A 27,947-nucleotide genomic window follows, 5' to 3' on the forward strand; every position below is an offset into this window, starting at 1 on the left:
CATATGTTATAAAATGGCAGCGGGTGGGTATATGTAGGAAACAAGGTGGAAAGAAGCCTGTTATGACCACCCCCCACTCTCCCTACTGTACAGGGCAGAGGCCAGAGGCCTTCCAAGGCCCGACGTCCTTCGTGGCAGTCCGCAACGCTTCGTTCCCTCGATTTTCACTGGCATCGATCTTCGGGGTAAGTTGGAAGTAAACGGGGACGTTTTTAAACGATAATTGTAAGAATAAATGGCTAAAGCCAAGGGAACTCTGCAACATGCGTCCGACTAGTATGGCAGAAAAAAATAATCTGAGGGTCCTACACGCGTGAGGGATCATGGGTACTAGTATTACTGGCACGCCCTGGTTCGACGCCCCTTTTCGAGTTTAGAAAAACAAACTGTAAAACTCTACAGCTTCCACTAGATGTCGCCTATTTACAGCATGTGATCTAAGCAGATTCCACAAGCCATAGATAGATAAAGGAAAACTGTAAAAACTTAAGAAATTCACCAGTTATGGTAAGCTAAACAATAACTAAAGCCACCACCGTGCACTGCTAAGACTAACACCCCGGACATCAAAGATAACATCACAAATGTTAATGATGACATCACATGTGAAATTAATTTGAATGAAAAGTCCCTACAAGCGTTGGGTTTATAATGTTAGTTACATGATGTCAGGTGTGATTGTGTAATGTTAAACATGTAATAACTAGCTAACAATTCAAGACTTGCTACACACTTGTGCTAGTACAAACAATACATATAAAGACCCACAATGCTTACAAATCAGAGGCACATACAGGGAAACTAAAGTAAAGAAGAAAGAAACAGCATCATCAGAAATTGTTAATAGCATCAAATGTTATCTTCATGTATACGAATGAACTGTGTGTTTGAGGCTTGCATAGTGCCCCATCTACATGCACCATGAGCTGAGACCAAACCCTAAGGAAAGTACTTTAAGAACATATGACAAGGTTAACGTCTAGATATACAGCACCTTTTGAATTTTAATATTCTGACTGTCAGTGAACAAAACCACCTGGCCTAGATGTTTCAGTGAACAAAAACAAGTGGGCCAAAGATGGGGTGTCATCAGTGACATTTGTGATGTCATCTTTGATGTCCTGGGTGTTAGTCTTAGCAATGCACAGTGGTGGCGCGAGTTATGGTTGCTTAGCTTACCATAACTGGTGAACTTATAGTGACGTGCGTTGTACCCACAATCCCTCACGCGTCGAGGTCCCTCTGTTTGTATTTTTTCTGCCCTGAGGGAGCCTTCTATACGTGAGTGAGTACAGAAAAGAGAGCGATGTAGAAAGATGTCTATGTTCCTTCCATCCGAGTGGGGAGAAAGGGTGAGCGCATGTGAATCTAAGCAGATACAACCATCAGAAATGCTTTTACGGTAAGTAATGCATTGTCTTCTGATGTTTGTTAATCTGCTTAGAATCACATGCTGTGCATAGACTAGCGAGCAGTACCTGGAGTTGGCGGTGGGTTATGAGAAGGAACAGTACAGAAAAGATGTCTTAATACTGCCTGTCCCACCTCGGAGTCAGATCTAGAGTGTGCATCTAGACAGTAGTGTTTTGTAAAGGTGTGCCCAGAACTCCAGGTAGCCACTTTGCAGATGGACTCAAGGGGAACATTTGCAATGAATGCTATGGATGCCCCAGTGCCTCGAGTAGAATGTGCTCTTGGCTTGAAGGGTAGTTCTCTCTTAGCAAGAGTGTAACAGAGAGTGATGCATTGAACAATCCATCTAGATATAGTGGACTTTGAGACTGCATCTCCTTCTCTTCCTGCTGCTACCGAGACAAAGAACCGATTAGTTTTTCTCAGTGGCCTGGTTCTTTCCATGAAGAACATGACAGCTCTGCATACATCCAGTGTATGCAGACTTTTTTCTCCCAAGTTGGAAGGGTATTGAAAGAACGTTGGTAGTTCTATTGACTGGTTTACATGGAATTTCGAGATGAATTTCGGTGCAAATCTTGGGTGTGTGCGTAGAACCACCTTATCTTTGTGAACTGTTACGAAGGGGTCTAGAACAGAAAGAGCCTGTAGTTCACTTACTCTCCTAATGGAGGTGATGGCTATCAGGAAAGCAGTCTTAAGAGTGAGGTCCTTAAGAGTTGCTTTGTGTATGGGTTCAAATGGCGAGCCCATGAGTCTGGAAAGTACCACATTTAAGTCCCATCCGGGAGCTGGGTTAGCTATCGGAGGGTGTATTCTCTTTACCCGCTCCATGAAGGCCTTGATAACTGGGATCTTCCACCACAACACTAAGTTGGGAAGTGGTGTATGCAGAAAGTGCCGCCAGGTGGACTTTAATGGAATTGAACACTAGACCTGAATCCAATAAATGGGTCAAGTACAGAATATGTGTGGGAGAGCAGTCAACCGGGTTGATGCTCTTTCCTCTACACCAGATGACAAATCTTCTCCACTTGCTAGAATAGCAGTGGCGAGTATTAGGTTTTCTGGCTTCCCTGAGGATGACCATACATCTCTGCGGGAGTTGTAGATGTCCAAATTCTATGATCTCAGGAGCCAGGCTGCTAAGTTCATGGTCTGAGGGCATGGATGCAGTGTCTTACCCTTGTCCTGTGACAGCATGTTGTACGGGCAGGGAAGTTTCACTGGGGGAGATAGGGACATCTCCATCAAGTGAGCGAACCACGGCTGCCGGGCCCACATCGGGGTGACTAGTATCATGGTAACTTGTTCCTGGAGCATCTTGTGCACAACTTTGTTGAGAAGGGGAGTCGGGGGAAAGGCGTAAACAAATTTCCCTGACCATTGAATCGACAGACCGTTCCCTTTGGACTGGTTCTGGGGGTACCTGGAGGCGTAACTTTGGCATTGTGAGTTCTCCAGAGTTGCGAACAGGTCTATTTCGGGGAATCCCCATTGCGTGAAGACGTCTTAAGACGATGTATTCGTACAATCGCCATTCATACTCTTCGGGCAGGGGGAAGTCTCTGCTGAGTTCATCTGCTAGCAGATTGAGTTCCCCTGGTATGTGTTGCGACAGTAAGAACATGTTGTGTCTGAGAGCCCATTTCCATATATTCTGGGACAGCTTGGACAGTCCTGGAGAGTGGGTGCCCCCCTGCTTGTTGATGTAGTACATGGATGTGGTGCTGTCTGTAAGGACCATCACTGTCTTCCCTTGTAGGTGTTCTTGGAAGGCTTTTAGTGCTTTGAACACCTCCAGTAGGTTTATGTGCTTGGATGCTACGCTTGGAGTCCACACTCCGTGAGCAGTCTGATGGGATAGGTGAGCCCCGCATCCTGTGAGGGATGCGTCTGTGGTTAGAGTGGCCTCCACCGCGGGTGTGGCAAAGGGTTTCCTTATTATCAGGTTTTCCTTTGTCCACTACCGTAGCGAGAGAACCAAGGCCTGCGAGACCACCACTAGATCGTCCCATTGTCCGCTGGCCAGACACCACTGGCTGTTGAGCCACTCTTGCATTGGGCGCATGTGCAGGCACGCGTGAGGTACCAAATAAATACACAACGCCATCATTCCTAGCAAGCGCATCGCTTTGTGCACCGTCACCTCTCGACCTGCCACATATTGGGGGATCTGAAACAGCATGTTTTGGACCCTCTCGTTGGAGGGGAAGACAAGGCCGTCCTTTGTTCGAATTAGAGCCCCTAGGAATTGTTTGACTTGGCTGGGGTCTAAGCTGGACTTCTTCTCGTTGATGGAGAAGCCCAGTTGGAACAAAAGGTCTACAGTCTTTTGGGTGTTTGAGAAGCATGTCTCGTAAGAATCCCCTGTTGTGAGACAGTCGTCGAGGTAAGGGTATACTGGGATGGATAATCTGCGCAGATGGGCCGCTGCCACTGCCAGTACTTTCGTGAATACCCTTGGTGCAGATGCTATGCCGAAGGGTAGCACTCTGAACTGGTAGTGTTTGCCCTCTATCATAAACCTGAGGTATTTTCTGTGCGCTGGCAACATTAAAATATGAAAGTATGCATCTTTCATGTCCAGTGTTGTCATGTAATCTCCCTGTGATAGCAGTGGGATCACTTCCTGTAAGGTCACCATACAAAACTTTTGGGGTTTGACAAACTTGTTCGCTGGGCGCAGATCTAATACAGGGCGCATGGTTAGATCCTTTGTGGGTACAAGGAAGTAAACTGAATAAATACCTTCCGTTACCTGAGATAGAGGCACAAAATCTATGGCTCCTTTTTCCAGCAGTTGGTCGACTTCTTGGAGAAGGATGGCGAGGTGTTCTGGTGTCATGCAGCGTCCCCTCGGGGGTCTGTATGTTGGGGAACTGTTGAACTCTATACAGTAGCCACGGGCTACGGTGGAAAGTACCCAGCGGTCTGATGTTATTCCCTCCCATGCTGGAAGAAAGGATGTTAACCGGCCCCCGACCGGCGTTGCATGGGAGGGGACGCGAATCTTCGCGTCACTTGGTGGTGTTGGTGGCTTGGGAGCCTCTGGGGGTGGAACCACAGCCTCTCCCTTTGCCACGGCGTTGACCCCTCTGATTGTACTGGCCACTATTAACTTGGTAGTTGCTGGCAGAATACTGTTGCTGGCGTTGTCCACGAAAAAAGCGCTTATTACCAAATCCCCGCCTGTTAGGGGGTTTTGAAATTTGGTCTAAGGTCTTTATTGTGTCAAATTCTTTCTTCGCGTTCTCCAGCGCGTCATCCACTGCTCTCCCAAAGAGGTTGGACTCCTCTATGGGCTTATTAATAAGGGACGCTTGTGTTTCTGCCTTAAATCCGGAATTGCGAAGCCAGACGTGACGCTTCAGCAAAATTCCTTGTACCAAAGTGGCCAGCCGTCTCTGCTGCATCGAGGGTATTCTTGACGATGCTTTGGTTGACCAGAGAGCCCTCGTTAACTGTAGCTAGCAAACGAGTCCTTAGGGGTTCAGGAACTTCTTCAATGTCCTGTTTGAGCTTTGCCCATTGAGCATCAGCATAGCCTGCCAATAGGGTATTATTATTGGCAATTCTGGTAGAGAATGCTGCAGAGGTGGTGATTCTCTTGGCTAGGGCATACAGCTTCTTCCCCTCTTTATCTGGGGGTGCCTCGCTGGTAGATAGTGGGACTCCTGCCCTTTTCCTGGTGTTGGTCACGACCAGGGAGTCCAGGATTGAGTGACCCTTAATATATAATGGGTCTGATTGAGAGAGAGAGAACAGTTTCTCAATCCTCGGATTGACCCCTCTCACCAATGCAGGAGTGGAAAGAGAAGGGATAATACGTCCCTTAACTGAGGCGAGGATGGGGATAATTTGGCTAGTGGGGGGTTTTCCTTGATAATCCTCTCCACAAAATCGCTGTCTGGGGTGACCTCCCCAGTTTCAATTTCAAAATGTGCTGCTGCCTTCTTCAGCAGTGCATTGAAGGTGGGTTGATCATCAACAGGCGAAGGGTTCCTGACTGGTGTAGTTTCAGTAGACCTGATGACTATACTGCTACTGCCTGTGTCTGTCGACCTAGCTGGTGACTGCCAGGGATTTGGGTCGCCCTCGCCTGTGTCCTCCTGGAATCCCTCCTCACCTAGGTTAGTGTCCTTGTGAAAACCTTCCTCTTCTTGTTGGTCTTCAACATAGGTGAACTCATCTTCCTCCTGGAAGAAGGTGTCTTCCTCAGTGAGATTGTAAGAGTATATGTCCTCCTGTATGGGGTTATAAAACTTCTGGTATTTAGCCCTTGGACTCTCCAGGGGTGCCTCCCTTGGTCTCTTGGGTGACCTGTCTTCTGGGATGGACATGAACCTGTCTAGTTTATCCATACACATCTGGAACCTTTCAAAGGTCCACTGAGGTCAGCCAGGACGGTCTGGGAATGAAAAAGGAGTTTCTTCCTCCTGTAGTTGTCTGGTTCTGTCCCATAACGTCGAAGAAAGTGAGCCTTCGCCTTCTGAGTAGCCTTCTCGCTGGCTAGGGCCTTCCGTCAGCGTCGGGAACTGGCCTGATCTGCTTTCCGGTGCTTTCGGCGTATCTTTGGCCTTGTGCGCGGTTTTCGGCGTCTCACTCGCCGTACGTCTCTGGCCGTCCTTAGATGCGCGCGAGGCTTTCCGCGATGATTCCCTCTTCCGAGGGATCGGTCGCCGTCGCGCTATGCAATGTCGAGCCTTTGCTCGTCGAGTCCTTGCTGGCAACGTGAGCGCTCTTACGATGCGCGTCGCCGGAGGTTTTGGTGTTAGCGCCCTTATTTTTAGAATGCCCAGGCGACGGTCGCAGAGGCGGCGACAGGGAGGGCTGATGACCCTTACGGTCGGCGGAAGACGCCGGTGGGCCCGGCGTCCCCGTTGGCGCTATGGCTGCCTTCGTCTTCGACGAATGCGTGCCGGGGGTATGTGCTTTGGTGTTTTTCCGTGTGCATCCTTGTTGCCGGGGTGTTCATCCCCATAAGATGGGCGTGAGCTGGGCTTGTCGGGGCCGGGGAATGACGACGAGGAGCGTTCACGCTCCTTTGATAGGTCTACAGCCTCCGTTACGGGGGGCTGTGTAGTCACTGTCCTCGTCACACTCGGCGGCAGTGGGCGAGGAGTCAGGCCTAGACATGGCGTAGGCCGCCCACCTTTTGACCCTGCGGTCTTTTAGAGTTTTGGGCTTTAGTAATTTACAGGCCGCACAGCCGTCCTCCTGGTGATCGAGGGGTAAGCAACGGTTGCACCGTTTGTGCTTATCCTTCCAGGTATATTTACCCTTGCAAAGCAGCCAAAACCTAAATGGCGTCCTCTCCATAACTGAGGGCAAAAAGTGTGACTACGACCTCGAAAGAGAGGGAGCGGAAAGAGAAAGGCATTCTTAAAGAGAAGAAAGAAAGACCACAAAACCCCACTCTCCCTACTGTGTATGGCCGGCGAGGCCAGGACACGTGTTCGGCAGCGCCGAAGGATCCCCTCCGCTCGTCCTTCCGTCGAAGATCTTGCTCAGCGGAGAAACAGCTCTGCGTCGAGGGAGGGATCTACGTTATTGATATTAATGACAAACGACCAAAGGTCGAATAAACTATTCTGCAATGTCTCTCTAGGAGCTCTGCATAAAGGCGACCAGTAGCTGGGCGTAAAAAAACAATCTGAGGGACCTCGACACGTGAGGGATTGTGGGTACAACGCACGTCACTATAGGGATAGTGTTACAGACACGCCTTGTCGACGTCCCCTTTTCGACTACGAAAAACAAAATGCAATACTCTGCAGTGACCGCTGGATGTCGGACCTATGCACAGCATGTGATTCTAAGCAGATTAACAAACATCAGAAACCTGTTTATTTACATTTTATTTGTATTGTCTCACTTGGCTTTCAAGGTGCGTTACTGAAACATGCTATGTGTATTTTTTTTATTGTGTTTGTATTTTACTGTACTGCATATTTGGCTTTTCTGGCATTTATGGTGTTATGCCAAATAAAGCATTTGACTGTAAGTAGTTATCATGGATGCCCGGTAGCATCAGCAAGTCTTACAACTCAAGGCCAAGGTGACCAATCTAATTTGTTCTTGTCGGGTACAAATTTAGAAGTCACAGATCCATGATGGGCCACAGACCCCAGTCCCCTTCGGCATCATAAAACGACATGTGTACCATCCCTTCCCCTCTCTGTGGGGGTGTCCATTTCTATTGGGGCCTTCAGAAGGAGCTTACTAATGTCCTTAAGGACTAGGACATACAGGGGAAGGAGGGGATGAGGTTGAGAGCGAGGTTTATTCTAGGGGAGTAAAGGAAAAGGTGGCAGTAACCCTGTGACATGATGTGTAAAGCCCAAGTATCTGAAGTGGTGTGCTGCCACTACCTGGTGTACGTGGGCATTCTACAGAAGAATAGATTGTGCAAATCAAAAGGGATTTGCACCAGAGGTTGCAAGGGGCAACTTATGCCAACAACATTGTCTCTGATCACTCCTACACCTCTACCTTGATGGGGGAGGCATGTGGGTCTACTTGTCAGAGGATGCCTGACCACTGCACCCGTAGGCAAAGGAGGAAACGTACCAAAAGGACCATCCCCTATACAGAATATGGCTGTGATCTCGGTAGATGTAAAATTCTCCAGGGACTCATCTGCCTTCGACCCAAACAAGTCACTGCAAAACAGTATATAAAAGGAGTTTGACTTGAACATCCAGGACAAACACTGATGCCTGCATCCAAGGAGGCCTGCAAAGAACGGTTCTGATCCCTAGCACAACCAACATGATATGATATATATATGATATGGCATTTAACGCGCCTATACACAAGTGTTTCAAGGCACGACAAGGCAATGGAAGGGGAACAGAGCGAAGAGGGAAGACAACGATCTTACTAGGCCAGGAGACATTGGCATCGCACAAGTGCAGGGGTGTGGAGGAAAAGAAAAAGTGCAGGGGGAAGGAGGTGAAGGGGTAGGGCAATACATAGGATCACCGTAAAATAAATAAAATAAATAGGAACAATAGGTAAAAAAGTGCGGCCAAATGTCAAACGCTGGGAGGGGACTGTAGGGATACAGAAACAGCCCCCAAGTGCAGGTGTTGCCGGGGAGGCTGTGCAGGGGTGCAACTGGTGGGGGAGGGGACCTGGGCCCGAGACCAGAGGGTAGCCAGGTGACCAGTGCAGTTTCAGTCAGGAGTTCAGCTGGGGAGAGGAGGAGAGAAAGCAAAAGAGGAAGGTCTTGAGGTGCTTCCAGACCCGGAGATGGTTTTCCTCAAGTTTCAGATAGGCAGGGAGGCTGTTCCAGAGGGAGGCCCCAGGAGAAGATAGTGATCTACCACCAACTCGTTGTTTGGAGAAGCGACTGACCCTCAAGGGGTTGGAGGCGGATGAGTGAAGAGATTGAGAAGGAAGATATTTAGGAAGAGAGAGTTGAAGTTATTGAGGCCCCAGGCTCCAGAAGGCTTTGTGGACAATGCAGAGGGTTTTGAAATTAATCCTCGCAGCCGCTGGGAGCCAGTGCAGAGATTACAGTCCTGCAGAGATATGATCCCTGGGCTTGAGGCCAAGGACAAGTCTTGCAGTCCTGTTCTGGATGAATTGCAGAGGGCAGAGTGCAGAAGTAGGCAGATTTAGAAAGAGGCTGTTGCAGTATTTCAGCCTGTAGAGAACCAGAGTTCTGGAGACAATGAGCTCCTGTGTGAAGGAGAGGAAAGAAAGAATACCTCTGAGGAGGTGCAGCTGGAAGTGTGAATTCTTAGAGACGTCAGAGATTTGAGGGGAGAAGAAGAGTGTGGAGTCGAAGATTACCCTGAGGTTTTTAGCCTCACAGGTGGGAGCAGGAAGAGGGCCAAGAGAGGCCAGCCAGAGAGCAACAGGAAAGGAGGGAACAGGTGTGCCGATGAGGAGAATCTCAGTCTTACTGGCATTAAGGCAGAGATCATTGGCGTCACACCACTCCTGGATAGCAAACAGACAGAGATGAGAGAAGGAGAAGAGGTGGCGGAAAGAAGCCGAAAATAAGTCCAGTGTCATCCTCATAGCACTGAAAGTAGGGGAAGTGAGCGTCAATGCAGTGGGCAAGAAGTGCCAGGTATTGGTTGAACAGCCAGGGAGAGAGGTAAGACCCCTGGTGAACACTACACGTAGAGATAGAGTAAAGACCCAAGTTGGACCTGGGAGTGTCGATCAGAGAGGAAAGAGGTCAGCCAAGCAAGGGCTTGATCGTTGATACCCAGGATATCACAGACGGTTGAGCAGAATGGCATGGTTGACCGTGTCAAAGGCAGAAGAGAGATCAAGTAAGATGAAGAGACAGGGGGTATTGGAATTAAGGTTGGAGAGCAGGTCTTCACGGATATTCAGGAGAGCAGTTTGTGCTTCTGGCACCTCTGAAGCCAGACTGATGGTAATGGAGACAACCAACCGATTGCGCGTAAAGATTAAGCTGGGAGATGGCCGGCTTTTCCAGGCGTTTGCCCATGAAAGGAGTGATGGAGATTGGGTGGTAGTTAGCCGGGAAGGAGAGGTCGGCTGAGGGTTTCTTAAGAAGAGGGTGCACAAGGGAGTGCTTCAGTGGCGAAGGAGTGGTTGCAGAAGTCAGCCAAAGCAGGAGCCAGGGTGTCAATGTGGTCCTTGATGGTTTTAGAGGAACAGAGGGGAACCTGTTTTGACAAGACTTCCATAGATAGGACTTGTCTGGGGAGAACAAGGGAAAGGCAGAGAAGGAGGGAGGAGAAGTGGCCACAGAAGGGCCAGAGGAAGAGCGGGGGTAGAGGGATGCGGAGGAGAGGAGGAGAAAGAGAACAGGATGTCCTGAGATTTAGAGATGAAATGGGAAGCCAGGGTCGTGCAGAGGGCCTGGGAGGGGACAGGGTAGGTAGAGACTGCTGCAGGATTGGCCAGCTCCTAGCAGATTTTAAAGAGTTTGGTTGAGTTGTTAGATGTTGCAGAGACGTGGTCTTGGGTGAGGGCTCTCTTCTTGGGGCGGACAGAGCCGGTATTGCCTTTGGAGCAGGCGGCAGGCCAGTTTGTCAGAGGATGTACAGGAAGCGCGCCATTTCCTCTCAGCCACCCTGCACTTGCGTTTAAGGGTGACGAGGTCAGAGACGTACCAGAAATTGCACTTGGCTTTGGGCTTCAAGCAGATCCTCATGACAGGGGCAAGAACATCAAGAGTATCAGATATAACAGAGTGGAGAATAGAGAGGGCTGTGTCAGGGTGTGAGTCAGCCGAAAGGGGGGGCGGGGAGTGCGAAAGTGGTGACGAAAGCCTCAACTGACACACGCTTCATGGGTCGGATAACTGAGAAGGTAGGTGGCAGTGCTGGAGTTGGCTTAGCTTGATGGGTAGAGAGTGAGCTGGGAGGAAAGAAAAAAGTGATCACTCCAGGTGAGAGGAGTGGTGAGAGGGATAGTAAAGGGAAAAAGGTCTGTAGAGATCAGAACATCCAGAGTGTGCCCTGCAGAGTGAGTCGGACTAGAGGGGAGGATAGAGAGTGAGAGAGTTGGAGGTCGCGAAAGAATCCAGAGGAAGGACACGAACCATCCAGGTGAATGTTAAAGTCTCCAAGAAGGAGGAGTTGATTGGTTGAGACCAGGTAGGAAGAGGAGACGTCCGCCCACTAAGAGAGGAAGGGGGAGATCTGACCAGGTGGTCGATAGATGGTAGCCACAGTAAGGGAATGGCTAGGCGAGAGAGAGAGCCTACAGACAAGGCACTCTAAAGAGGAGTAGGCCTGCATAGGAATGACCGAGGCAGGAATCTACTCAGGGAAGATCAGGGCTAGACCCCCTCCAGAACGATTGTACTTGGGCGCGGAAAGGATCTTGTAGCCGTCAGGGAGGAGAGCGTCAAAGCTTCTGACAAAGCTGGCTGTGAACCATGTCTCAGTGAGACTGAGGACATCGAGGTCAAGTTCTTTGAGGAGGCGGCAGATGAGTGTGACAGCTGAGCGAGAGTTTAGAGTGGCAATATGGATGAGGTTACTGTCATTGAAAGACTTCCGGGGAGGGGTACAAATCAGAGGTACGCTCTGCGGAGGTGTGGAAGAACGCCGAGGTGGGTGGGGGGCAGAAGAGGAAGGAGGGGAGGGCAAGGTAGCCAAGGAGGAGACTGTGGGGGGAGGCAAGGAAGCCGTGGAGGGAAGAGAGGGGACAGCAGGAGAATAAAGGAAAATAATGAGGTGCGCGAAGCGTCTATCAAAGAGGAGAAGGTTGGCCTGAGGTCCTTGGACCAAGACGGTACCATTCAGGTAAACATTAATGATGACCTTCGAGGAGTAGAAGGAGGACAGGCGGGCCTCCCACTGGGTGCCACCATTAATGGGGGAAAAAGAGAAAGGAGAGAGCACAGAGACCATGTGGAGAGTCCATAGGTCTGGCGAGGGAACGACAAAGAGGATGTCGGGGAGGGTTTGCCTGGAGACAGCACTGGTATAGGGGTCAGCAATAGGGAGGCCTGGGGTGGAGACCGGGATGTCCTTTTTAAACTTCTGCCTACCAGATTAAGTGAGCAGGATAGTCGATAGAGAAGCAGTTAGAAAAGATAGGAGAGAGAGAGCACCATAGAGTAGGTAGGGAGAGGAGAGAAGGGAAGGGAGGGGAAGAAGTAGGGTAGGGGCGGGGAGAACACTATGGAAGGACACAGGAAGGGGGCAAGCAGATGAGACAGAGGAGACAAAGGTAGACAAGTGGGCAAGATGACAGGAGCTGAGAACATGGTTGAAAAGTTAGCTAGAAAAATGCTTTACTCGAAGGCAAAACCACAGAACTGCCCTACTTTCACAATGCAATTTAAAAGTGGAGAAAAAGAGACCCAAGTCTGAGAGTCCAGTATAGTGGGGAAAAGGCCTAGGTTTAAAATGCAATTTTAAAACTTTTCACAGTGCAATTTAATAATTTCACAATGCAATTTAAAACTGGAGAAAAAACACAAGCAAGTATGAGAGTCTGCTATGTGGCAGGGTATGACATGCATTACTTACCGTAAAAGCATTTCTGATGGTTGTATCTGCTTAGATTCACATGCTGTGCATAGTCCGACATCTAGTGGTCACTGCGGAGTATTGCATCTTGGTTTTCGAAAGTTGAAAAGAGGACGTCGACATAGGCGTGTCTGTAATACTATCCCTATAGTGACTTGTAGTGTACCCACAATCCTTTCACGCGTCGAGGTCCCTCTGTTTGTATTTTTTCTGCCATGAGGGAGCCTTATGACTAACATGAGCGAGTACAGAAAAGAGAGAGAAAGTAATAAGACATCTATGTTCCTTCCATCCGAGCGGGGAGGAAGGGCGGGCGCATGTGAATCTAAGCAGATACAACCATCAGAAATGCTTTTACTTTAAGTAATGCATGTCTTCTGATGTTTGTTAATCTGCTTAGAATCACATGCTGTGCATAGACTAGCGAGCAGTACCCGGAGTTGGTGGTGGGTTGTGAGAAGGAACGGTAGAGAAAAGATGTCTTAGTACTGCTTGTCCCACCTGGGAATCAGATCTAGAATGGGCATCTAGACAATAGTGTTTTGTAAAGGTGTGTACAGACCTCCAGGATGCCGTCTTGCAAATGGACTCAAGGGGAACATTTGCAATGAATGCTATGGATGCCCCAGTGCCTAGAGTAGAATGTGCTCTAGGCTTGAAGGGCAGTTCTCTCTTAGCAAGAGTTTAACAGAGTGATGCACTGCACAATCCATCTAGATATAGTGGATTTGGAAACTGCATCTCCTTCTCTTCCTGCCGCCACTGAAACAAAGAACTGATTAGTCTTTCTCAGTGGTCTAGTTCTTTCCATATAAAACATGACCGCCCTGCGCACATCAAGTGTGTGCAGGCTCCTTTCTCCCAAGTTTGATGGGTTTTGAAAGAACGTTGGTAGTTCTATAGACTGGTTGACGTGAAATTTTGAAATTAACTTGGGTGCAAACCTAGGGTGTGTGCGTAGAACCACCTTATATTTATGAACTGTTACAAAGGGATCTAATACAGAGAGCGCTTGTAGTTCACTCACTCGCCTAATGGAGGTGATAGCTATCAAGAAAGCAGTTTTAAGAGTGAGATCCTTAAGGGTTACTTTGTGCATTGGTTCGAATGGGGAGCCCATTAGCCTGGTTAGTACAACGTTCAGGTCCCATCCGGGAGATGGGTTAGATATCGGAGGGTGAATTCATTTCACTCCCTCCATAAAGGCTTTAATAACTAGAAATTTCCACCATGACACCTTATGTTGAGACGTAGTGTAGGCGGAGTGCGCAGCTAGGTGGACTTTCATCAAATTAAAGACTAAGCTAAAGTCAGGTATAGAACAATATGTGTGGGAGAGCAGTCAACAGGGTTGATGCTTTTTGACTGACACCAGAAGACGAACCGTTTCCACTTGCTAGAGTAGCAGTAGCGAGTATTCGGTTTCCTTGCCTCTCTGAGAATGTCCATGCATCTCTGTGGGAGGTGCAAATGTCCAAATTCAATGACCTCAGGAGCCAGGTTGCCAAGTTCAGGGTCTGTGGGCCTGGATGCAGTGTGTGGCCCCTGTCCTGTGTTGTACGGGCAGGGTAGTTTCACTGGAGGAGACAGCGACATCTCCATCAGGGTTGGCAGGCCCACATGGGGGCCACCAGTATCATGGTAACTGGTTCCTGGTGCATCTTGTGCACTATCTTGTTGAGAAGGGGAGTCGGGGGGGGGGTACACATTTCCCTGACCATGTTATCCAGAGACCGCTCCCCTTGGAGCGGTTCTGGGTGTACCTAGAGGCGCAATCTTGGCACTGGGTGTTCTCCAGAGTTGCAAACAGGTCGATCTCTGGGAAGACCCATTCTGCGAAAATGTTGGAGACAATGTCTTCGTGTAGTCGCCATTCGTACTCTGCGGACAGAGGGAAGTCTCTGCTGAGTCCGTCTGCCAGAAGATTGAGTTCCCCTGGTACATGTTGAGATAACAGGAACATGTGTTTAAGAGTCCACTTCCAGATGTTCTGGGACAGCTTGGACAGTCCTGGAGAGTGAGTACCCCCTTGATTGTTCAGGTAGTACATGGCCGTGGTGCGGTCTGAGAGGACTAGCACTGTCTTTCCTTGAAGGTGTGTCTGGAAAGCCTCAGTGCTTTGAAAACCGCCAGCAGCTCCAGCAAGTTTATGTGTTTGGACGCCACACTCAGAGTCCAAACTCTGTGTGCAGTCTGATGGGATAGGTGAGCCCCCCATCCTGTGAGGGATGCGTCTGTGGTTAGAGTGGAGTCCACTGAGCGGGTGGCAAAGGGATTCCCCAATACAAGGTTTTCCTTCGACCACCAAGGCCTGCAAGACCACCACTAGATTGTCCCAGTGTCCGCTGGCCTGACACCACTGGCTGTTGAGCCACTCTTGTATTGGGTGCATGCGCAGGTGCGCGTGAGGCATCAAATAAATACATGACGCCATCATCCCTAGCAATCGCATGGCTTTGCGTACCGTCACCTCCCGACCGGCTAAATATTGAGGGATCTGAAAGAGCATGTTTTGGACCCTCTCGGAGGGGAAGACGAGGTCGTCCCTTGTTCGAATTAGAGCCCCTAGGAATTGCTTGACTTGGCTGGGGTATAGACTGGACTTCTTCTCGTTGATGGAGAAGCCCTAGTGAAACAAAAGGTCTACTGTCTTTTGGGTATTTGAGAAGCATGTTTCGTAAGAATCCCCTGTTATGAGCCAGTCGTCGAGGTAAGGATAGACTGGAATGGACAACCTGTGCAGGTGTGCCGCTGCCAGTAACTTCGTGAATACCCTTGGCACTGAGGCTATGCCGAAGGTTAGCTCTTTGAACTGATAGTGTTTGCCTTCTATCATGAACCTGAGGTATTTCCTGTGCGCTGGCAACATTGAAATATGAAAGTATGCATCTTTCATGTCCTGTGTTGCCATGTAATCCCCCTGTGCAAGCAGGGGGATTACCTCCTGCAAAGTCACCATATGACATTTTTGGGTTTTTACGAATTTGTTCGCTGGGCGCAGATCTAATATTGGGCGCATGGTGAAATCCTTTTTGGGTACAGCGACGTACACTAAATAAATACCCTCATTTACCTGTGATAGAGACACAACCTCTATGGCTACTTTTTCTAGCAGCAGTTCGAATTCCTGAAGAAGGATGGAGAGGTGTTCCAGTGATGGGCGTCTTCCCCTTGGGGGTCTGAATGTTGGGGATCGACTGAATTTGATGCAGTTACCATGGGCTATTGTTGACAGTACCCAACGGTCTGTGGTAATTCCCTCCCATGCTTGCAGGAATGATGTTAAGCAGCCCCCGACCGGAGATGCATGGGAGGGGACCCGAACTTTCGGGTCATTTGGTGTTGGTAGCTGCGGAGCCTCTGGGAGTGGGGCCTCGACTTCTTCCCTTGACACAACGTTGTCCTCTTTGAGCATACTGTCCACTGGTTCCCTGAGGGGAGGACCAGTTGCTGGCTGAGGTGTATTATTGTTGATTTGGTCGTTGGCCACGAAAAAAACACCTGTTGCCATAACCTCACTTATTAGGTGGTCTTGTGATTTGGTCCAGGGTTTTTAGAGTTTCCTGTTCCTTCTTAGCTGTTTTCAGTGCGTCATCAACCGCCTTGCCCAACAAGTTTGAGTCTTCAAGGGGTTTGTTGATGAGGGACGCCTGTGTTTCTGGCTTGAAACCTCAGTTTCTGAGCCAAGCATGTCACTTAAGAAGTACACCCTGGACTAGTGAACGGTCAGCGTTTCCGCAGCATCTAAGGTGTTCTTGATGATGCTTTGGTTTACCCAAGTACCTTCTGTCACAGTGGCTAATAAGCGGGTTCGCAAGGGCTCAGGGGCTTCTTGTAGGCTTTCGCGCAACAGTCCCCATTGGACATCGGCGTAGCTAGCCAACAAAGTTATATTGTTGGCAATACGCGTGGCAAAAGCTGCCATGGATGTAATCCTCTTCCCTAAGGCATAAATCTTCTTCCCCTCTTTATCCGGAGGTGCCGTGCTAGTAGATAGCGGAACCCCCGCCCTTTTCCTCGTGGTGGTTACTACCAGAGAATCAGGTATGGAATGACCCCTAATATATAAGGGATCAGAAGGTGAGGGGCTAAAAAGCTTCTCGATTCTTGGATTGACCCCTCTAACCAATGCAGGTGTAGATAATGAGGGAACGAGGCGTCTCTTAATTGAGGTGAGAAGGGGTATGGCTTGGCTAGCAGGTGGCTTTTCTTTCATTATTCTCTCAACAAAATCTACCTCTGGGGTAGTTTACCCTGTCTCAATTTGAAAATGTGCTGCCGCCTTGCGTAGCAGTGCATTGAAAGTGGGTTGATCATCCACAGGCGAAGGGTCTCTGACCGGTGTGGTCTGAGGGAAGGGCAGATCTAAAACATCAGGGGCTGTTGACGCCCCTGGTGACTGCCAGGGCTGTGGTTCACATATGTGTGGGTCTTCCTAAAAGTCCCCTACAGGGTCTTGTAGATCCTCAGGATTTAGGAATTCTTCCTCTTCCTGAAAATGTGGGTCGTCTTCAGTGAGGTCATATGTATCAATTTCTTCCTCAAGTGGGTCAAAAAGTCTTGAGAATTTGGTCCTAGGGTCTTCAGGGAGCACCTCCCTTGGCCGTTTGGGTGTAATGTGTTCAGAAGTGGACACAAATCTATCTAGCCTGTCCATACATGATTCAAATCTTTCCATAGTCCACTGGGATAACCCTGAACGGTCTAGTGGCGGAAAGCCTTGCTCCTCCGCCTCTAGGTGTCGAAATCTCTCCCATAGCGTGGAGGATATACCCCCGTCACCCTCTGAGAAACCTTCTTGTGGGCCCGGCACTGGGGACGTTTTCCCTTCGACGTGGGGGGGAGGTTCTGGCGTACCCTCCGCAGATATCGGCGTCTCTCTGGCCTTCTGAGCGGGCTTTGGTGACTCCTTCACCAGCTGTTTCTGCGCATCTTTGGAGACTATTCTAGCTATGCTTTCCACAACGATTTTCTCCGTCGAGGGCTGGTCGTGAATAGTTTTCGGCGGAGCCGGAACCTTACCGTCGACGGACGCCCTCTTACGAGGCGTTTCGAATGACGTTTTGGTGGTAGCGCCCATAGTTGAAGACCGCCCAGTCGCTAGGCGCGCATGCAGCTGCGGGGAGGGCTGGCGACCCTTACGGTCGGCAGAGACTGCCAGTTGATACGGCGTCTCCGTTGGAGCTGGGGCCTTCTTCGATTTACTCGAGGAATGGCCGTGAGTTGTGTGTTTAGTGACTTTTTCGTGCGCGTCAGCATCGCCGGGGTGTACATCCCCAAGAGTAGGGCCAAAGCAGAGCGTTTCGGGGCCGAGGACAGACATTATGGAGCGCGAGCGCTCCATTGAGAGGTCAACAACCTCTGTTACAGAGGTAGCGTTATCACTATCCCCCTCGTCACACTTGGCGCCGGGAGCCACGGGTGCTGAATCAGCCTTCGACATGCCGTAGACTGCCCACCTTTTGACCCTGCGTTCCTTCAAAGTTTTTGGACGTAGGAGTTTAAAGGCCGCACACCCGGCCTCGTTGTGGTCGAGGGGTAAGCAGCGTTTACACCGCTTATGCTTGTCCTTCCAAGGAAATTTGCCATTACAACGTGGGCAAAATCTAAAAGGAGTCCTCTCCATAGCGGAGGATGTAATCAGTGATAACGACTCGGAAGGAAAGGGGGGGGGGAGAAAGGGAAAGGCATTCTAGAAGAAACAGAAATGTCCACACCAACCCCCATTCACCCTTACTGTGTAGGCCGGCGAGGCCGGGCCACGTGTTCGGCAGCGCTGATAGGATCACCTCCATTAAAACCACCGCCGAGTCAAGATTGGGGAAGTTGAATGGCTGTCGAAAGAGGGCTGGAGGTGGTTTAAGTAAACAATGGACAAAAAACGAACAAGGGTCAAATAAATGGCAATGTCTCTTATGAGCTCTGCATAAGGCTACCAGTATTCTGGGCGGAAAAAAACAGTCTGAGGGACCTCGACGTGTGAGGGATTGTACACTACACGTCCACTCCTACCTTACTAGTCGCTGCTGGTTGACTGCTAGCCGAGGCCCTCCCCTGCCGATACCTGCTGACACGATAAGGAGCTACCAAAAACTAGACAGCATCACAAAAACGTGAAATGTTCTGAGTACAAGGGCTTCTGAACCCTACAAGTGAGGTTTCCAGGTGTACATGAGATTGTATCCTGAAAAAGGCCAGTGAACTCCCAAAAGGATGCAGGATCGGCATTAGTCCAGATGTTTCCATATGTAAACCACTTATTTAAATTGAATCCTCTACGTAAACACATTTTTCATGGAAAATGTCTTCCTTCCAGTATGACATGAAGACAATAGCAAGCTTAGTGCATATCATATGTTTTTTTAGGTTGCACCCCCTTTTGTGCACCGACATATTTGTCCTCGTGTTTTCTTAAGGAGATGTATAAAGTATCAGCTAAGCAAAAAATTGCAGTGTCAAATTGTGATACAATTAAACAAAAAAGGCTTACATGATCTTTTTCATAGGTCATCTGACAGATTGAAGCATTTTGGGCACATCCTGGCACAGGGTTCAGAGGTCGGCACACATTTATATAGTATTTCTTCCGTTGACCTGAATTGTCCATTGCATACCAGTTTTCTGTACTCCCCTCAGCAAATCTTGACAAGCTGAAATTCAAGGCACAATTTTGCTTGAACAATTTTACAGAAAAGTGCAGAGGTCAAGAGCAAACACAAGTAAAGGTCTACAGTAACCTTTGTGACCTCTTGCCTTCAATAATATCTTGGTACCATATGTAAAATGACATTTGGTACTAGATGAATTTACAAAACCATCTTCCCAGTTACCTTCCTGGCAGTCAAACTGGTAGAAGGGCAGTAAGGCTTAGGATTTCAGGAGATAAGAGGGTGGTTTAATGATACTATAAGACATAAAAGGGTGTCCAGTTAAAGTACCTAATACAAAAGGATCGAATGCCAAAGGGTCGACTCAATTTGGCCTAAAACCAAAGGGTTGATTTTTTTTTTTTCTATATTTTTTTGGGGGTTTCCGTTTTAGAAAAAAAGTGGTTTTACCACAAAAAAAGGCGTTTGGGGGGGGGGGGGCTAACCCCCACATTTTTTTTATTTTTTTTAAAATGTAAAACTTTTTTTGACTTTTTGGTTTTAGGTCCTTTTGATTCAACCTTTTTGGCATTCGATCCTATGCATCCGAAACTATTACCTATTTATTTATTGAAATAAATCGAATCAGTCAGTAATAAAATATTACACCGTTTATTAGGCTTGAACACACTAAAGCAATGAAAATAGCAGACAAGTATTTTTACTAAAACACAACATACATACATTCACAAATGGTGATCTTACTAGAGATCACCTGCACTTTACTTTTAAGAAAGTTATAAGTGATTCAATTATGAAACATGGAAAATTATGTAGTAAAGAAAGTAAAAATGGGTAAGTAAATGCAAAAACAATTAAAATGCTGAGAAACCAAGTTAAGAAACATTATAAAGGCAATGGGAACAGTTTTAGCCTGCCCTATAAAATAAGGCCCCTAACTCTTAGAAAGTTCTTCCCTACTAAGGTGAGTAACCGAGTGCCCTTATAAGTCACAAGCCGCAAATAAATATCTATGTCGGGAGTCTTTTAAAGCAAAGAAACAGTGTAGTGGTAAAGCCAGCAGGTGAAAGAACAACGCTACGTTCAAAAGATTAGGGTTCTCTCCCAATTATACTACTCTAGAGGAAGTCTGGGGGAAGGTGGAGGGAAGGGGGGCCGTTTGGGGGCAAAGCCTTGGCAAGAATTCCAGCAATCAGGACCAGGCAAGGGAGAGCTAGGGGATCAGGGCTTTGCACACGTACAGCTATGTGGCAGGAGGGTTGATGGGAACAGGTATGTAAACTCACCCGCTTTACTCCAATCAGTGGTTCCATTGAAGAGGGTAAATGGGCTACGGCTGCAGGTTTCGTTTTCAGGAACGGGAATGGGTCCAGCTAGGAAATGGTTCAGAGCTATAGTGAGATGTTTCCTGGTGCTTTGCAACTGGAGAACCAAGCACCCAGAGATACAGACCACCGCAGGTCGCACGATGTCAGGAGGGTACCAGGACACAGCAGGTGACTCATGTAGCGAAAATAAACACTGCTAAAAAATTCACCTTTTCAAGGTCGAGAGCAGCAGCTGGGGGGTGGGGTGGCTGTTCTTGGGAGACAAGATGGTGACCTGAGAAATTCCAAGCGTAAACTCAGAACGGGAACCGAAGCACAACAGATACCCTCAACTGAGCTGGCCAGCCCAAAGGTTGGTTCCACGGCACGTCCAAACAAATCAACAGTCCAGATCTGCACCCAAGGGTCCAGACTTCTTTGGCGAATCGGCTCAAGAGTCGAAACACTGACAAGAGGCTTTACGAGATCAATAAAGGGCAGGACTTCCCTGGATCTTGGCAGGAGGGAATGCTGAAGTCAACTGCCGTCCGTGGGTCTTCAGAAAGCTGCAAATCTTTGTAGGGGTCCCTGCTCCAACGCCAATCTGAAGAATGGCTGAAGGAGGAGTCTTTATCCTAAATTCGAGCCAGGGTCCTCCCACAAACCACCAGTGTTAATGGTCTGGATCATTCAAACTGGCAATGGCTATCTAACCATGGATAGACTCTTGCCCCACATCTGCCCAGTAACAGACCTAGCCCAGGCCAAAGTGTCAATTGGGACCAGACAATCTAAGTCAACATCTGGCCAGATGCTCACAATGCCACTTTGCCTGGGAAAGTGCTTTGCATAAATGGCATTTCCGTACGAGATTGGTCACAGGTAGCTAAACGAATATTGTGTCTCAGAGATGGTCCCCTCTACCTTGTATAGAAAGCACCAATCCTCCCTAGCCCAGGCATCCAGACTGCCCAAGATAGTATATTCAGAATATTGATCCCTGTCTAGATTCTGAATTATAACAAAGGTGCAGATCTAAAGGTAAAATACCTCATGTGTAATCTCCTTCAGGGGCTTCATGGCTCAAAATTGCTTGGAACTATTTAGCTCCTGGTTATAGCTTAGGAGAGCATGGTTTGCTTGACAGCAATAGCTACCAAGAGCTTTACTTGGCTCCCCAGGCCAGCTGGTAACCTACAATCACAACTGTCTGACATTAAAATCTGTGTGTGTGGGAACGTGAATAAAAGAGCATTAGGACACATCTAGAAGTCTGTATCTAGTTAAAATGTCGAAAACATTTTTTCGAATGCAATGTTGAAAAAAAATTATTCGAATGTGTTTTTTTTATTTTTATGTTTTTGTTCGTTTAGCTAGTAAAAATGAACTGTAAATAAAAAATAAAAAAAACGGGGGGTTAGGAGGGGAACACTCCCATAAAAAAATGAATAAAAAAAATAAAATAAACATCAAAATCATTTTTTTCGGCATTTTTCCCCCCGACATTATGGCATTTGAAAAAATGTCATTCGACATATTCTCTATAAACCCTAGAAGACATAAGGCTTAAAGGAATGGTTCAGTAACATTTTTTATTGTCCCTACGGGTCGGCCATGTGTTTTTAAGCCTAAGTCGCTCGATTTTAGAAAAATTTCCTTTGGACCTTAACCGAGTTTTCGTCCATTAAACGCATGCAAAAACAGGCATCAGGGAGCTGCCATTTTGTGATAATCCTACCATTTCCCCCATCGCACTGGCTGACCTGCTTTTGCGGCAGTAAATCATATCCCCCGCCCCTGAGCCTGTCATCAGCAGACGCGTACCGCCCATTTCACAACGCCAAAGCACATCTCGTGTCAACATTCGCTGCGTTTAAGCTAATGATGTGTCGCCATGGAAATGGCAGGACGCCTCTTTCCTCAATAAGTATAAACAGACCGTTTCACAACGCACAGCAGCAGATTTTCGATTCCATTCCTCTCTGTGTTACTTTGAGTATTCTCTGACTCGTTTCTGTGCTCTGGTCAGCTACCTTCGTTGCTTGTAGCCCGTGTGAACAGATACCAGTACCACCGCTATAAATTATTTTAGTTTGTTTAACACACAATGGCTACAACAATGCCCTGCATGTACGAGCCCGAGTATACCGAGGAGGAACTACTGGAAAGGGAAACACGCGAAAACGATGGGGCTTCGGACGGCAGTTGGGAGGACGATTCAACAGCTGTAGAGCCTGGACCTAGTCGCATGGACGTTGTTTCCACCTGGTGCACATGCAATCGGTGCAAGCCAATGCCAACCGAGGACGAGAACTGCTGCTGCTGTGAAAACTCGGGATTCGTGGCTTACATTTCGGAAGGCGAGCCACGACTGCAATGCATCACCGAGCTGCCAGACTTCAGGGCAGCCTGCCTCACACGGTCCGTGTTGAGGATAATGATGGTGCTTATGCACGAACTTCGCGCAACTGTTCGTCCTCGTAATCCGAGTAACGAGTAAGTATACTCTGCTTGTCATGCCACTCCTATTTTATGGTCTTCTACTATATCCAAAAATACATATACATATCATTGTAACGCATGAAAGTCGTTCAATAGTGTGCAGTGTCTAGATAGCATTTGTCCGAGCAGAATGCCATTAGTAACAAGAATTGTCATTGACAACAAACGTTTATTAAACTTATCTTGGTCATTTAAAAACAGTTTGTATCATTCTTTTTCACAGGTGGTACCGGCTGGTGGCCTATCGTTCCTTTACATGGTGGCTTCACGGGAGGCTTGGACACTGCGTTCGAAGAGTAATACCCGCCTCTGCCGTTCGTGCCATAAGAGAAACGTTCCCGAGTGACAGCGGTCAGTACAGGGGATTTTCTCTCACTGTGCTGCAACCTGACCTGTACAATGTGTAAAGACTTGTATTTTTGTGTCATCAAAATAAGATGCAAAATAAAACACCACATATATTTTAACAACGGTTGTTTTGATTTTTTAAATGAATCAAGTGTTTTTAAATGAATTAAATGTGTCTCCATTCAAGGATGGACGTCAGACATCTGTGCTCCGAATGGGTGAAGGTCAGGTCGCTGTGAAGCAGGGTGGTCACTATCTAAGCTAACATAATATATTCTCAATAATGCATGCACTAAATAACACTTGTTCAAAGTCTTTCAGTCGGTTATGTCTCTATAAAAGTCACACATATCTATACTATCAATCAACACTGGATTATACAGGCCTTAGGTTAAGGGTCTTGACCACTATAATACACTGTTTGAAGTGTGGGTCTGTGCTCACAAGAATCTCCGGTGTGTGGCATTTGTTATTGATAGGCAACAATATACTGCAGTAGGGGTCTAATGTTAGTTGGGGATCTGCTAGGTGGGCATCATGGCGTGGTCAGTGGTCTGGCACATGAATAGAATACCTTGCAGGGAAACAGGGTCAGAATGGCAGTAAGTTTCCACTGGCGAGGGTGCGTGGGCAAGGACACGTTTGTGGAGATGAACGAGCTATGTGCTTAGTTCAGGCTGGTTCACATGCAGGACAGTGATCTCAGAGGAAGAGTGATGTGTTACATTTATTAGCTGTTGCAAATACCTCTGGAGTTGTCCAGTCAGAGTGGGAACGAGGGTGGGGGCCATGTGCTCTGCGCAGTGAGGCCTGGTCACCAAGATGGAGTGGAATGGGGGTACAAAAATGGATGCCTTGGGTCCTGCTCAGTGGTCCCATCTACGCGAATGTCAACCAAAGTTAACATCACATAAGGGCAAGGGGCGAACCCACTACTGGAGGCACTTGGTCCGAGTTTCTACTGAGAAGTAAAGGATGAGAGGGGCCCGATGGCCCCTCGCTCCCACACACTTGCCTGCATGCCCACCCGCCCATCCATCCCACCCCCCTCTATCAAAGGCAGTTCGCACCCGGGGATAACCGCTGGCATGGGGGGCTGTCACGGGCGCAAACGGCCAAGGTGCCAAACAGCATGTACACTTCAAAAGGTATCCCACGCCCAGGGGCCATGGCTCACATGGCCTCCTCAGACCCCGTGTCTCCAGGCAGGCCTCCCCTGAGGCCGGCCGCCCCCCTGCAAACCACATAATACCACGACATACACACGTCATTCATTCACAAACACACCCTTTTCTAATACTTTATAAACCACTTGATATATATATCTGTGACCGCTTCAAGCAAACTCATCAGTGTGCTACCTGTGGCCATCTACCTGTTCTCCTGCAACATACAGCTCGGCCTGCTGAATCCAACTGTTTGTTGGTCAAGGTAAGTCCATGTATCCTAGTCATATTTTGGTCATTTTTACATATCTATTTGCGATTACAGTACCCAATAGTGCTATGGTCATTGGTCTCATTGCTATGGACTTGAGTTTCAATTGTTATGCTATCAATAGATCTATTTATTTTCATCTGTGTCAATTGTCATCGAATTGCATCCTTCGGGGGTCCAGTCTATAATGTAAGGATGTTTCCTTTTCGTGCAAGACAGAACATCCAAGGGACGAGTCACATGTTCAGAGTTTAGTCACATCATTTAAAAAAATTCTGTAATTTATGCAAATACTAAGCCGCACATGATGAACTGGTATAGTTCCGGCGAGCAAAACAAACCTTGCATTGAACATGGTATGGTTCATTTACTTTTTTATGAGATTTTTATCCATCAAGGTTTTATAATAATCTTGATATATACTTTTCAGAATTTTCAACAATGCACGCCTGTTCGATTAGCGGTTGCCCTTCGAAGACCCATGCTAAATCTGTAGGCACTACAATGCATGTATTCCCGAAAACTGTTAATCGAATAAGAGAATGGGTTAGACATTGCGGATATCCACTGGATGAGCTGGAAAGTAGAGTCCAACAAGTCTTAGAGGACAAAAGGGGTGATCGATACCGCATCTGCAGCCGGCACTTTTCCTCAAACATGTAACGCCACATCTTGGGTAACAAAGAAGAATAAACGGCGAACGACATGAAAATTGCTCGCAAACGCTATTCCAACTCTATTCATCCACATTCCGCCACTGGTGAGTCAAGTGTCCGGATTTTGCTTTAGGCCTTGCGGTAGTGTGTAGGTAGCCGAATGGATTAATTGATATTTTAGGTGTTGTGTCCCTTGTAATACTTTCGATATTGATATGAGAGTATAGCTTTTTGAATAATGACATTTATCAATAAATTATTTTTCGATTTTATAACCCCCAAAGGAAATCTATTTATGGGCACAGGGAACTGTACTATATTGCGCATTTTCAATAGCATTATTCTCAAGTATTATGTCGGTTTACATGGCAATTTTTTCATATTTGCATTTCATTATCAAACAATAATTTACCTTTACAACTGCTTGACTATCCACTGAATCTGAAGCAAGAACATTCTACATCCGTGACGTGCCCGCAGTTATCAACCACTTCTAGCGCGTATCAGGTAATCATACTTGGCTATTCCGCTACAGACTTGTTTTATGCATGTCAAGTAATAGTTTTTATGTATCGTGTGATTATTCTACCAATTGTTTGGTTAGTGCTTTCTAATTTATATACACCTTAGTTGTCGTCCCCTGGTGTTTGTTTTCAGTTATAATTAGTGTTATCCATACTAATGCAAGTACGGTCTTTCAGGGAGATGCTGAAGCGTCCACCACATTGACAACAGCCCTAGATGTTCTTCAGCAGCACGAGGTATGAATACTGACAGCTCCATCGACCGTGATCATCAGGACTGGAACACTTGTCATTTGATTGTTCTACACCATGTTTCATTTGTGGTTAGCCATTGATATGTACCTGTGCGGTCGACCCCAAGTGTGTGTTGTGTTTTCAATATTGTAATCCTTACTAATGCAAATACTATGTTTCAGGCAGTTGTTGAAGCGGCAACCCACGCACTTGATGCAGAGCCTGACAATCAAGTCATTCCAGGGGAAGCGGGACCATGCGGATACGAATCGGCGCAACAGCTTTCGGAAGTGCGCACCACATTTACAACATCCATAGATATTCTTCATCAGCACGAGGTATGGATACTGACAGCTCCATCGAGCGTGATCATATAACGTGATTCCATTTTCTATACTTTCTTCCCTATTAACGCAAGTACTGTGTTTCAGGGAGACGATGGAGCTTCCACTACAATCACAAGATCCCATTTAGATGATGCAGATGTAAAGAAATCGGAGAAATAAGTCGATTAAATCTGATCATATTTAAATATTCCTTGATTCTTTTAGACAATGCAACATTTGTGGTTATCTCTTTATATGTACCTGTGCCGTCGACCCCAAGTGTGTGTTATGTTTACAATATTGAAAACCATACTAATGCAAGTACTGTGTTTCAGGGAGATGCGGATGCCTCCTCTTCAATACAATCATTCGTGGAAGTCCATGCAGAGCCAGAGGTATGGATACGGACAGCTCCATCGAACTAGGTCATCAGAGCTCGAATACTTGTCGTTTGATTGTTCCACACAATGTTTAAATCGTGTTTGGCTATTGAGATGCACCTGTGTGTTCGTCCTCACGTGTGTTTTATGCTAACAATATTTTGATGCACTGTAATGAAAGTACTATGTTTCAGGGAGTCGATGGAGCCTCATTCTGTGCTGTCTATGCAGATACAGAAAAGACAGTTGTTGCAGCGCAACAGGAAGGGAAGAGATGCGGAAACGAATCGGAGCTACAGCGTGCAGATGTTGAAGGTCGAGTCAAAAAAGTTGCAAAGAAAAGAAACAAAAATAAGGTTAGTTACAAACAGTTCATAACTTTAGAAATTTTTTTGTGCTGGGGACTATTTTATTGTTTTTTTCCAGTCAATTGTACTATACTTTATCTTGTGTTTAAACTGAACATCCCTTTTCCAATCTATCCTCTAGTTACCCGTGGGTGTCCGAACTATACATACACAGACAGTGAAGCGAATGAGAGATGTTGCTTGCCAGACCATTTACACTATGAAGGAACTATTAATTCAGACGCCGCGTGTTGAGACTCGAGATGCTCATGTCCAATGGCCAGAACATGAAATGAATGTGTCCGGAGAATCCAGCAAAGTTGTATTGGACCATTGCTACAGTGCGGCCACAACATGATACTGGATGTATTGAAGATAGCTCTGAAGTAGTTGCAGATCAATTCACACAATCTACACCCGCGAAAAAATTGCCACCAAAAGAGCTGTCGACATAGTTGTGTTCTCCCATCAATGTTGAAGTAGCAGATGTTGAAATGACAGAGAATGAACCAGCAGCAGCATTCACCGACGCATCAGTACTTGATAGCAGCGATATTTATTTCAAATGTGGTGATATGTCCTCAACGTCACAGGCCGAAACAACTCTGATGCCGGATGACAGTCTAATGAAAGAGGGCAAATACATAGTATTCGACAGTTGTTTGATGAATATTATAAGTATGATGAAATGTGGGCATTCCGTTAGAGGGAAAGTATGTGGGAAGCCATTGATTCATGTCACTCGTCAAAAAAAAGGCAGCAATGTCAAAATAAATGCCGCCTGTAGATTAAATCATACGTTCTCATGGTCTGCACAACCGATGCTGGGGAAACTGCCAGCAGGCAATCTACTGTGTGCAGATGCATCACTTTTTAGTGGGTCCAG

The 27,947-nt window shown here is 47.2% G+C and overlaps 1 protein-coding gene across 1 annotated transcript in view; it reads right to left on the reverse strand.

Moving 5' to 3' along the window:
* The window catches only part of IGF2R (insulin like growth factor 2 receptor), a 2,762,372-nt gene that overhangs the window by 1,800,470 nt on the left and 933,955 nt on the right, over window positions 1-27,947 (reverse strand). The window contains 1 exon segment of the mRNA XM_069606818.1: window positions 18,883-19,042. Coding sequence (XP_069462919.1) covers window positions 18,883-19,042 — 160 coding nt within the window.

This window comes from Ambystoma mexicanum, chromosome 4p (genome assembly GCF_040938575.1).
Source record: "Ambystoma mexicanum isolate Mex_15411 chromosome 4p, UKY_AmexF1_1, whole genome shotgun sequence".
NCBI lineage: Eukaryota > Metazoa > Chordata > Amphibia > Caudata > Ambystomatidae > Ambystoma > Ambystoma mexicanum.